The sequence below is a fragment of the Micromys minutus genome, assembly GCF_963924665.1.
Source record: "Micromys minutus genome assembly, chromosome: 9".
NCBI classification, from domain to species: Eukaryota; Metazoa; Chordata; class Mammalia; order Rodentia; family Muridae; genus Micromys; species Micromys minutus.
In genome coordinates, this window is record NC_137978.1 from 19,683,738 (window position 1) to 19,696,387 (window position 12,650).

General features: G+C 42.9%; 1 protein-coding gene across 2 annotated transcripts in view; it reads right to left on the reverse strand.

Moving 5' to 3' along the window:
* Positions 1 to 5,675: 5,675 nt before the first annotated feature.
* The window catches only part of SH3GL2 (SH3 domain containing GRB2 like 2, endophilin A1), a gene marked incomplete at both ends in the record, with an annotated part of 171,098 nt that continues 164,123 nt past the window's right edge, over positions 5,676 to 12,650 (reverse strand). The window contains 2 exons of one of the 2 annotated variants that reach the window (XM_080921562.1): positions 5,676 to 5,875; positions 8,378 to 8,508. In XM_080921562.1, the coding sequence (XP_080777688.1) occupies positions 5,676 to 5,875; positions 8,378 to 8,508 (331 nt within the window). The remainder of the gene's footprint in view (positions 5,876 to 8,377; positions 8,509 to 12,650) is intronic. The other variant, XM_080921563.1, reaches the window with a different exon arrangement.

Here is a 12,650-nt window from a genome sequence, read left to right on the forward strand (position 1 = left end):
TACATACTACAGGGCTAGTCTGCAGAAGACAAGGGAGGATGCTGGAGCTATGCAGCAGCGAATTCCTAAGGATAATGTGATCTGTGGAGAACATCGTAGATACACATGGAGGACTGTTTGTGCCAGTATTATTTATCCACTCAACTAAAATGCCTCAAATTTTGTACTTTATGGTATTATTCACCAGTCTGAGGTATCCTGAAGGTGGAGGGAGCCGGAGGGGCTGACTGTACACATGTATAAACCAACTGTATATAATTACACCACAGTAAAATGCTTTTAGAATAATTCATTCTAAGAACACTGCTTATGGTGCAGCAGTTTGAAGAAAAATGGCCTCCATATGTTTGAATATTCAGTTCCCAGTTGGTGGAACTGTTTGTAAAAGATTAGGAGGTAATGCCTTGGAGGAGCTGTATTGCTGGTGTTTTGAAAGCCCACACACACACCATTTTCCTGTTAGTGTTTCCCCATTTCCCTCCTCTCCCCCCACTTGCTGATCAGGATGTAAGCCCCCAGTTACTGCACCAGCACCATGCCTGTCTGCCACCATGATCCCTACCATAGTCATGGACTCAGCCTCCAGAACTTTCAGTCCAAATAAACTCTTTCTTCTCTAAGTTGTCTCGGTCACTGATGCTTTGTCATAGAAGTAGTAGAGTAACAAAGACAGACTCGGAATGTAACTCTTACGACTGTCCCAGAAGATGAAATTTCTTGAGGGTGACTTTTCAAGGTTAACTGTTCTTCATCTGAGGTCCAGGAAAAAAAGGACATGGAGCACAAGGTGGTTCAAATGTAGTCAATACACAGTACCTGTGAATGGCTGAATGATTACTCCAGTGGATCCATAATGCTGGTTCTTTATTAGAAGAGCAGAGAGTTGGGTTTTTCTTTCTGAAGACTGCATTTTACTGGATATCAGTCTGACACTGCGCTGTGCTAAAAACAACCAATTAAAGGCATAATATCTTGGGTAGCAGATGAAGTTCTGAGAAGGGAGACCTTAAGCTCTGCTACTGCAGCAAAACCTCAAAATTATCAGAGGTATTTATGAAGCTTTTCACTAATTAGTGTGTGTATTTTGGCCACCAGAGGGCAATCTAGGTCCCATGAAACTACTCAGGAAAAATCAACAAAAAGAGTGTGGCAGGAATGTAAAGTCTGAATGATGACTATGTGGAGCCTGGGTATAGGATCCCTCTACCCTGGGTTTTCATCAAAGCCATGAGCTACCTTCCTCCTGCCCTTGCTTGTTCCTATAGAAGTACAGATGTCTGATATTCCTATAAGAGACAAGGCTGTGACTTCTGGTGTCCAGGACTGACCTGTAACTATGTTATTCCACTGGAAACAGTTATATGACAGTGACAAGAAACTACTTTCCCCCTTCTTTGACAACCCATGCCAACTTTTCTTACAGCACCAATCAAACACCTTTCCAGGATAAACCAGGTTCACGATGTTGAGAGCCATTTGTGCCGCACCCAAACATGGCACCAGCTTCCTGCCAATGACTCAGCAAACAGAGCTGTTGCCCAGCCCAAGAGACATAGTGCGCATGTGCCACAGACGTCACAGCCCGCTCTCGGGGCATGCTAATGAGTTACTGGAGGGCGCACCAATCAGGTAGTGACACGAGTCTCCTGGGCATATATAAGCAGTGCATTTTCCTTCCACGTGGTCCCCTGCTCAGAGTGTTGTACAATAAAGGTTGTTCACAGAAGAATCCTGTTGTTGCACGCCTATTCCTGCCAGCGGGAAGTGGGGCACGTGACACACGTAGAGTGTAGTTTTGTAGACCACAGGCATGTGAGCGTGGGTAGGATGGGACAGGTATCTGTGTGACATGCAGATTCTGGCCTGCTAGGTTACAGAGTCAGAAATCTGTTGTCAGGATGCAAAAGGATTAAGAAGAACTCATGATCTCTGCTTATACCCCAACCACATGTATCCCTGAGACTCTTAATTTGAATTGTGTGACGCATCAGGCCAATTGAGACAAGCAAGAGTTCTGACAGGGGACCCTATAGTGGAAGCATAGACTTCCTAGTGCATATGCCCTGCAGTAGACATTTCTTTCTCTGATTCCATCACAAGACATGGATGGACCAGGAAAACATCAACCGATGACTGCAAGATGGGGAATCCAGGTAGATGGAGTCTTAGTGCTAGTCTAAGGTGTCATTGCAGGTGAGGGTGGAAATACATGAGTAAAATCATATGGAACCAATCTATAGGCATAACTGTTTGGAGAAGTCAAAGCAAAATGACAAGGAAATGTCTGTGAACAGTAGTCTGCTATTTTTAAATACTTGAACATAGCTTAGTGCTTTCCAAACTTACCTGAAGCTGGAAGTATCTTGGAAAACCTGCTACAATGTTTGTCTTAGTTATGTTTTTCTCTTGCAACCAAAAATCAACTTGGGGAGGAAAGGATTTATTTAATCTTATAGCCCATTTTTCATCATCACTAAGGAAATTAGGACGGGAACTGATACAGAAGTCCTGAGGAAGTGCTATTAATTGGCTTGCTCAGCCTGTTTCCTTGTATACCCCAAGACCACCTGTTCGGGGAGACACTACTGGGACACTCAGCCCCCTCCATATATCACTAATTAAGAAAATGCCTCACAAGGTGTCCTACAGGTTTATTTCTTGGAGGCATTCTCTTATTTGATGTTTCTTCTTTCTAAATGACATTAGCCTGAGTCCAGGTGACATAAAAGTAGGCAGGACAATGACAGACTGACTTATACGACCCTGAGCACACTGAAGTAGTGGCCAGACTGAGACCAAAGTGGGACTCTCGGGTCTTTAAAACATGTCCGAATTTCCCCTGGCCTTCTGAGAGTTTTAGTTAATGTGTAATCACAAAGAGAAATGTAACTGAAAAATAATAAAATACTATGTTTTGTTTGCTCATCATACGGCCCAGTTCATTTGACACTGATTCACAGCAAGAGTGCTCTGTAATACAGTCTTGCTGTTAGTTCCCCGTTGAGTTTCTAAAGTATCAAATAAGTATTATCCCTGTGTATGCATCTCTTAAAGCTAAAGGGAGGCCTTGCAGGTGAGAGAGCACACAGCTCCTTCTGAACTCTTGTTGTGGGAAGGCCATGCACCCTCCCCCATGGCCTTTGGCTTTTTAAATTGTGCTGCACTTCTGACAGCTCTTTGCTTCTCCTGGATATGCTCAGCTAGCGTCAGGTATGAAACGTTGCCAAGGGTTTATAAGCTGCATCAAAGTTAACTAATGGCAGGCAAAATGACACTTTAAATTTTGATCAGCTTATAATCAGTGAAATTTTCTAGAAGGCCCTGTTACAGCATTGTTGCCATTTTCCCTCCCAGATGTAAAGCCTAGATTTTTGGTTTTGTTTCTCTTTTGGTCTGTTATTTGAATTATTTTCCTTCTCCTCTTTGTGTGGTCAATAGTATTTTTTATATTATTAGCCTCACCATGAAATGGTTTTGAAAGGTTATTGCAAAACGATACAGCCCTGCTGTCGCCACACCGTACTTCTTAATAAGGAACTATTAGCAGTGGCTAGTTCCAGGGGGAGAAGAGTCGTCTTTGAAGATGTGACCATGGTAGGTTTCCCATGCTCCAGGGCATGGAGCCATACCCAAGAATACAAGGACATATAGGCAACCCTAACTGGACTTAAAGACTTGAAGTTGATTGACAGGTGCATTGGGGGGAACATTGGAGAAGTTGATGAAAGAAAAAGGAGGCAGATATAATATTTTGTTATATAGATGTATGAAATTAGAAATAAAGAAACATTAAAAACAAAAAGCCCAAAGCCCAGCCAACATATTTAATTCGCTTCTTTAGACACTGTGTTCTCCTGATAACAGTATTGTTTCTTAAATCACATGACTTCAAGGAGCTGCTTCTACTTACCCTCCCCCCCCCCACAAGCTCTTCTTCATGGAATTGGTGATGTAAGTGCCTCAACCAACTCAGCAACCTTCCCCTGCATGCCCAAAAATGGAGATGAGGTTGGGAGCAGGTCTGGACTGGCTTCCTCCAAAGGCAATGGAGACCAAAAGAGTCTTAGTCCACCAACTGTCAGACCAAAGAACAGACAAGAAGGAAGACACAGACGCTGTTTCGTCTTCAGCTGTATTTATTGGAAACAGCAGTACTTCCCATGGTGAGCTCATACATTAAGCAGGAAGATTTGCCTTTCACTCCACATGATCCACTAGGGCAAGTGGCCCGTCGGGAAGCAGCACATTAACCTCTGAAGGAGTCTGTACAGCTAGATAAATAGAACTCTGGGTGCCTATCAGGACTTCCGTAACTGAGGGAAAACAAAACGAAACCAAAACCCAACACTGATCAGCGTACACAGCACTGTACACACAAGAGGAGGGAGGCACTCAAAGTAATGACTGGGGCGGAAGAGGGTTCTGCGTGTGCAGCCACACACCTTAAACTGCCAAGCACAAAAGTCATCTTTATTTGGTCCTCATTGAGGGCAGAGTATACACAAGTGATGTTCAAGGAACACAAACAAGTAAACGTGGGAAGGAGCAATGCTCACTGTCGCGTTCTATGAAGAAGTGAAATGCTTACTAGTGTTTCTCTCTTATGTCTGTGGCAGAGGGACTGGGGGATGCACTGATTCCTGGATAAGTAAACAGAGAAGGGAAGACAGCCGTTTCCCCTTCCTGTACCCTTCAGAAACGGGCTACATATATACACAGCTTCTGTACAGCAAGGAATCCGAGCTCAGAGACCAGATTTCTTCCCTGTTCAGCCTGGAGAATTTTTTTTTTCATTTCAGACAACATACAGATTGTTCACCATTTTACTCAGACATAAATGAGACCCCTCCCCCAACTGCCAAGTGCTTTACCCATAGGGAGGGAAGAAAACTGGCCACGTCTCAGAAGTAGGAGATAGATAGATAGATAGATAGATAGATAGATAGATAGATAGATAGATAGATAGATAGATAGATAGATATAGATAGATAGTAGAAAGAAAGAAGGAAGGAAGGAGAGAGAGAGAAAAGAAAGAAAGAAAGAAAGAAAGAAAGAAAGAAAGAAAGAAAGAAAGAAAAAGGAAGGAAGGCAGGCAGGCAGGAAGGAAGGAAGGAAGGAAGAAATTGGTGAACAAAGGTGCTTTGGACAATTAATACTTCTTCTGCTGATGGCATCAAGGGACTAAGTTGCTTAGACCAGCAGACAACTTGCTGGTGGGGAATGTTTTTGCCAACAATTCTGTGACCCATATATTTAGGAAGGGAAAGTGCAACCAAAAGGACTTCCTCCTTTGTAAATGGAGAACTGGAGACCTTGAGCTAGCCCCTGGGTGAGAGACAATATCTTCAGCGACGGCGAGGAGAGTGTTTCTGTGATGTGGCTCACGGGCATATTATCAGGAACCACATCCTCCTGAGAACTGTGTATCCAGTTCTGGGACCACTGGCTAGTCTTAGAGGGTGTTTTAAAGCGTGTGCCAGGCCCACTGGCCTTGGAAGATACCATCTATCACTGTGCCTCCTGTAGGAGCACACAGGTCAACCCAGGGCACGTGTGGGCTTGATGACTCATCCACTGTGGCCTGCATTCGGGATGTATTGGAAGCGGCATGACCAAAGCAGTGGTTAAACTTAACTATCTGGGTCAGAAGGAGGTGAGCCAGCCAGCACAGAATCCTAATGGGGCAAAGCAACCAGAATTTCTACATAGTTGATGGGGAAAAAGCCAGACTGGCCATGAAGCATCCCCTCGTACCAGTTCTCGTCAATCTGATTAGTGAGTGTGATGATGTCACCTTCTTTAAAACCCAGTTCCCCTTCATTTTCAGGCTCAAAGTCATACAGGGCTCGGCAGCAGGGCTGATCCATTTGGACACCTGAGAATCAGAGGCAGAGAGAACATAAGATGTCACAGCGTGTAGCTAGTACATTCATCTGTTCGGATCACCCCAGTGAATCCTCTGAATTCTCGCATCAAAATCATATATGCAGCCTCTATTTTATTATTCTTTAAAGAGCAGAACGGCTGGGCCAGGCTCAAACTTTCCCACATCTAACATCTCCCCCCTGATACTGCTGAATTATTACTTATTAAAATCTAAATTCCATCTTTGTTACTCTAGACCTAGATGAGGGCAGGGAGCTTGTGGCCACTCTTTCCCAGCTCTTATATGGCTGGATGCTCTTGGTTCTCCCAAGTGTCCTGCTTCCCCATCATGGAGATTCTAAATCTTTCTTCTTCCCCTGCTTCCTTATATGGAAAGTCTAAAGTCCTGCCTCTGTCTCCCTGCCCAGCCATTGGCCGCTGGCAACTTTATTTACCAACTAGAACCAGATGGGGGCAGGGACCCTCAGTGTCTCATAAGCAGCTGGGTGAATTCCTGTGTAATTTGAGCATCCAATTAATATAATAAACAACAAACCAGACGTGTAACCACACACACACACACACACACACACACACACACACACACACACCTGCCCATCTGTCTTCCTGCTGATCTTCCTGTTCCTTCAAAATTCACTCCAAGACCATTTTGCCTCCTACCAATTTTCCTATGCCCCCCTTCGCGCTTCACACATCACTGAACATTCCTGCTTCCTATTTCCAGTATTAGAAATGGTCACAAGTATTTTTGTGGTAATTATAACAATGTTCATTGGGCTTCTCATCCTGACCATGCTGGGGGAGGGGAAAGCAATGGCTTGCAGTAAGTTTAACTATAGGGAAGGCCAAATCCATTCATGTTACTACTTTTCCATGTCTTCACATTCAAAATGGTATAATTAGTTACACAGACAGCACTCTGGAATCTTAGAAGCACAGATCAGTTCTCATTCTTCAAATTTAGTAATTGCAGACTCTTGGAAACTGTTGTAATACAGGGACAATGAAACACAGAGCACTGGGTGCTGTTTTTGCTCCGTGTGACCAGCTCAAAGAAACAACATTCTATTTGCTTCTTCATCCAAAATTAGAGTTAACGGTAGAATTGTCACTAAATGACTGTATTTATTCAATGACAAGTTTTAGAAAACCATAATCCATATTTGCTGATTTGGTGTGTAACATGCACATATGAGTAGTGTGTAAGAACCACAGCACAAGAATAATACAATGCATGTTGCATACTTTAGTAAAGAACGGACTTTGCCTTAAGGGATCTATTTAAAATGAGCAAACATATTAGCACAGCATGCGAATAAATATGAATGTAGAAAAACATCTGTGGGCCTCATTCTAATGAGATGTCTTAAAAGGGAAACAGTATAATTTATTTATTTTTATTTAGAGAAGTCAGCAAATGAGAGATGAAGTGTATGTCTTGGGCAAGGAGAAGTGCAGTCACTGATAATTTACATAGTAAGTGGTAATTTCAGGGCAACAGTGGGCACTGAGCTGTGGACAGAGGCTCGGATGTCCCCTTCTTCATTCCATGACAGCTTCTTACAAAGTTTTCTCCTGCAGTGAACCAATCACTGGAGTTCAGGAGAAATGGAAAAAAAGCTGCAGATCATTACAATCTATAGCCAGTGCCAGATGGGGTCCCACTACCTTAAGCAAGACAATTTTACAGCTGGAAATGCCTCGGAAGAACACTTGGGTCTATTTTTTTGTGGGTATTTCAGAATGGCAGTGGAGAGACTGAACTAGTGGTGAAAAGGTAGCTTTTATCATGCTAACTACAGCTCACCAAATAGTGAGTGGGTCTACAGTAGACAGTAAAAAGAAACCCTAGTAAGGGCTGACGTTTGTAATCTATCCATCTGCAGGAAGAATCATGCATATGTGTCTTGAAGCTGTTGTCTGTGGCTGATAGAGGATGCGTGTGTGCACACACTGCCCAGGGGCATTCAGTCCCACCTACATAGACTCACAGGAAGCAAAAGGCAGGAAAAATAATGGTATGATTTATAACCACAGAAAAGGGTGAAGAATAACTTACTGTTTGTGGGTCTATGGTAGTGCATGTCTTTAATCCCAGCACCCAGAAGGCAAAGGCAGGTGGGTCTCAGGGAATTTAAGGCCATACAGCCTGGTCTACAAAGTGAGTTCCAAAGCACCCAAGGCTACACGGAGAAATCTTTTCTCAAACAAACAAAACAAAACAAAACAAACAATCCAAAAGAGCAACTAAGTATTACACAAGGAGGTCATGAGAAAATATGGAGCAGAGAGAGTTTCAGAGAGAAGGAAAAGCATGTGGGACAATGGAGCAAGGATAAAACTATCCAGGAGCAGAGCTCCATCCTGACAAGCCCTCCCATTAGCAATGACTCGCTGTGCAGGAACAGCAGAATGTTCTCAACTTTCTCAACATTGCCTACAGTTGTGCTCAAGGCCTTGGAAAGGAGATCGGTAGACTTCAGTACCTTACCTGAAGGTTTGGGTGTGCCTGTGTGGGAGAGACCCCCATTGGGCTGAGAACTGTCTCCAGTGGCAAACTCTAGGCTCATTCGTGGCTTGGGCTGATATTCCCTTCTTGGTTGAGATGAAGCTTGTCTTATTCTGCATCACAAAGAAAAGGGGTGATGGAGAATTATGCAGTCAATTACACATAACCAGAAAAGCAGTAAAATACAGGAACTGTTTGGCTCAATTAGAGATCTTCCAAGACCCGGTAGAAATGTGCTAAGAACAATTAGTCTCCCATGTCCATGACACATGTCCTCCATGTTTGCATCCTTTCTCTCCATCACCCACCCCTACATTCAGAGTAATTTATGCTAATATGCAGCATGTTAGGGGCCAGAAACATAAAGGTGCTTAAGACACAGTTGTTGCCCCAGTACAGTGTGTATAGGGGACAGCAGACATTACTGACCCCAGATTTCCACCAAGAGCTCAAAGTTCATGGGCAGCATTTAGAGATGTGGAGAGTTCACTTATCCATAAAGAATCGGAGATATGGTTAAGGAAAGAGATCACAGCTCTACAGGAGAACATATGAAAGAAAGCTATTTCACAAAGAACACAGGAATGGTTGTAGGGAGGGAAACAGGAAGGGCCACAGGTTCCAATAAGAATGAGCAGACAGGGATCCAGAGAGTAGGAAAGAAATGAAGGAAGGCAGGGAAAAAAAGGAGAGTCAGTAAGAGGATTCTGCTCACAACCAAATCTTTTCCAATGTTAGGTATTCAATAAGGCAAGTATATGTGCATTTTATTTTAAGGAGAGGAATGATTTAACCATGTTTGAATATTTTTTTCCCAATCTGTGGGCTGCTGATTTGTTCTGTTGACAGTGCCCTTTGCCTTACAAAAGTTTTGCAGTTTCATGAAGTCCAATTTATCAATTATCTTATGGCCTGAGCAATTGGAGCTCTGTTCAGTAACTTGTCTCCTGTACCAATGAATTCAAGGGTATTTCCCATTTTCTCCTTTATGAGATTTAGTGTATCTGGTTTCATGTTGAGGTCCTTGATTCACTTGGACTTGAGTTTTGTGTAAGGTGATAAGTATGTATCTATTTTCATTCCTTTATATGTAAATATCCAGTTAAACCAGCAACATTGCTTAAAATGCTACCATTGTGTGGTTTTGGCTTCTTTATCAAAAATCAAGTGTACACTGCATCTGACAGAGGACTAATAGCCCAAATTTACAAAGATCTTAAGAAGTTAGACACCAACAAACCAAATAGCACAAGTAAAACATGGGCATGGAACTAAAGAGAGAATTCTCAACAGAAAAATCTCAAATGGCTGAGAAGCACTGAAAGGAATGTTCAAACTCCTTAGTCATCAGGAAAATGCAAATGAAAACAACTCTGAGGTTCCATCTTATACCCATCAGAATGGGTAAGATCAAAACCTCAAGAGATAGCACATGCTCACAAAGGATGTGGAGTAAGGTGATTACTCCTCCATTGCTGGTGGGAGTGCAGACTAGTACAACCACTTTGGAAATCAACTTGCTGGTTTCTCAGAAAACCAGGAATAGTTCTACCTCAAGACCCAGCTATACCACTCCTGGGTATATACCCAAAAAATGTTCCACATCTCTCAAAGATACTTACTTGCTCAAGTATGTTCATAGCAGCTCTATTTGTAATAGCCAGGAACTGTAAATAACCTAGATGTCCCTCAACTGAGAAATGGATAAAGAAAATGTGGTACATCTATACAATGGAATATTATTCAGATATTAAAAGCCAATATACATCATAATTTTTGCAGGAACATGGATGTAACTTAAGAATATCATCTTGAGTGAGGTAACCCAGTTCCAAAATGACATGTATGAAATGTACTCACTTATAAATAAATATTAACCATAAAATTCAGGTACTGTGTTATACTCCACAGACCCAAAGAAGCTAAACAAGAAGGCTCAAGAAAAGAACCTTGAATCTCACTTAAAAGGGGGATGAAAATCGTCATAAGAGGCAGATGGAGGGAAGAGGAAAGGGGGAGGGAGGGGGAGGCGAAAGGGAATGGGGGGGATTCAGGATCAGGTGTAGGCAAGGACAGATCAGATGGCCAGATGGTCATGAAAATGAATGAAATTCTGTAACTAATGGGGGTGAGGAGATGAGGGATATCTCCAGGATGAGACATGGCCTGGGACAAGGGAGGCACCCAGGAATCAATGGGGGTGATCTTAGCTGTGACTCATTACACTGGAGATATGGAATCTGAAGAGGTTACCTCCTGTAGCCAGACAGGAGCACCAGTGGAGAGATAGAGACACCCACCTACCCACAAAACTTTCATCCCCAAATTTATCCTGTCTACAAGAAATATAGGCATGGGGGATGGAGCAGAGACTGAGGGAATAGCCAAACAATGACTGGCCTAACTTAAGACCCATCCCATGGGCAAGCACCAGTCCCTAACGCTACTGATACTCTGTTATAGTTCTAGACAGGAGCATGTTGTCCTCTGAGAGGCTCCACCCAGCTTCTGTCTCAGACAGATACAGACACAACCCATCGCCAAACAGCAGTGGAGCTTGGGGACTCTTATGGAAGAATAGGAGGAAGGTTTGTGGGCTCCAAAGGGGATAGACACTATACAGAAAGACCAAAAGAGTCAATTAACCTAGACCCTTAGGGCTCTCAGAGTCTAAACCACCAATCAAAGAACATACAAGGGTTAGACCTAGGCCTCCCTGCTTATATGCAGCAGATGTACAACTTGGTGTTGGGCTATTGCAAAAGCTGTTGCCTGAAGGTGGGATGTGTTCTCCTAGCTGGGCTCCTTTGTCTGACCTCAGTGGGAGTGGAAGAGCCTAGCCTCTCAGAGACTTGTAGTGCCAGGGTGAGAGCATACCCAGGGGGCCCCCACTTACTCAGAGGAAAAGAGGAGGGGTATACAGGAAGAATCGTGGGAGGATATGACCTGGAGAGGGATGTAATGAGCAGGATGTGAAGTGAATAAGTAAAAAAATTAAATAAAAAAACTGTTTGAGATGAAAAATAGAAAGAGCATATTCTCTTTATCTTTAACAGATGTGAGAGAGGTGTATAGTGTGGCTGTAGTGCTCTGATATATTTGTTTTAAGCCTTTCCATTAGAGAAGCTTCACTGTTAGACACACTTCTGCAAGGGCAGATTGGAGTTTTATACCAAAAAGAGCACAAATCCAAGAAGGAAGGACCCAAGGTGAAGGGAAGGTTAGCTAGTCCAAAACAATGCAGCATCTGACTTGTACCTGGAGGCTTCACTGGACACTCAGTAGCTAATCACCCAGGAGTGTGCACTTTGGACATGACCTTGAGTACAAAGGTTGCTACATTCTTTGATATATTTGTCTAGCAAAATTTCCTCCTTTATCTAGCTAAATGATGCAAGAATAACAAGATCCCTGATTAATAATGATATAATGTGGCTAAATAAAGTATAATTAATAAGGCCCCTGCCTTAAGATGGTTTGCCTTGATATTCTTTTGATATTATAATGATGTAAAAGGGATGCTTATGGAATAGAAATTGCACCCCAAATTCTGGTATTTGCTTAGGGTTGCCACATGTAGAATAGTGGACTTTTGCAGTTTCAGGCACCATGAATTCTATCCAGCCATGCTCACAGCAAGGATCACTGGCATTTGACATTGTGCTTAATGCTAAGCTATTTTGTTCTGTAGGTGAGAGGTACTGCACCCTTTCCTTTAGGAGAAATCTCATGTTGGTCAAGGCACATCTGTATGGTAGTGCACATACTCACTCAAGTTCTACCTTGCAACCCCAAAGAGCTCTATTCACATAGACAACTACAACAGCTCACTGTGAGGCAGATTTAAGGAGGCTGAACAAGAATGTGGAAGCAGTCCTCTGAAGATGGACCGGTGCATCATTGTTCAAGAATAACAAGAAAGAAAAGACACAGGTTTCTAAATAGCTTGTGCCTGATCAACGTGTCCCTCCTCGAAACTGTGTGAGACCCTCAGTTATTACTTCTTCAGCCTGGGACTCACAGTACTGCTCATTTGTTAGGTGCACGGGTCTGTTTCAAAGTGATCATATGCACGGTACCTATATAGGTTATTTCTCAGCAAATGATAGCTACCATCATCAACAGAATTCTGGTGTAGCGTCTGTGGTAGCAAATAACACAATTCATGTATCAACATCTCATAGACACAGGGTTAGATCCAGAAGAGAGTAAGACAAGGTACAGTGCAAAGTGAAATCAAGTAGTCACTCCACAA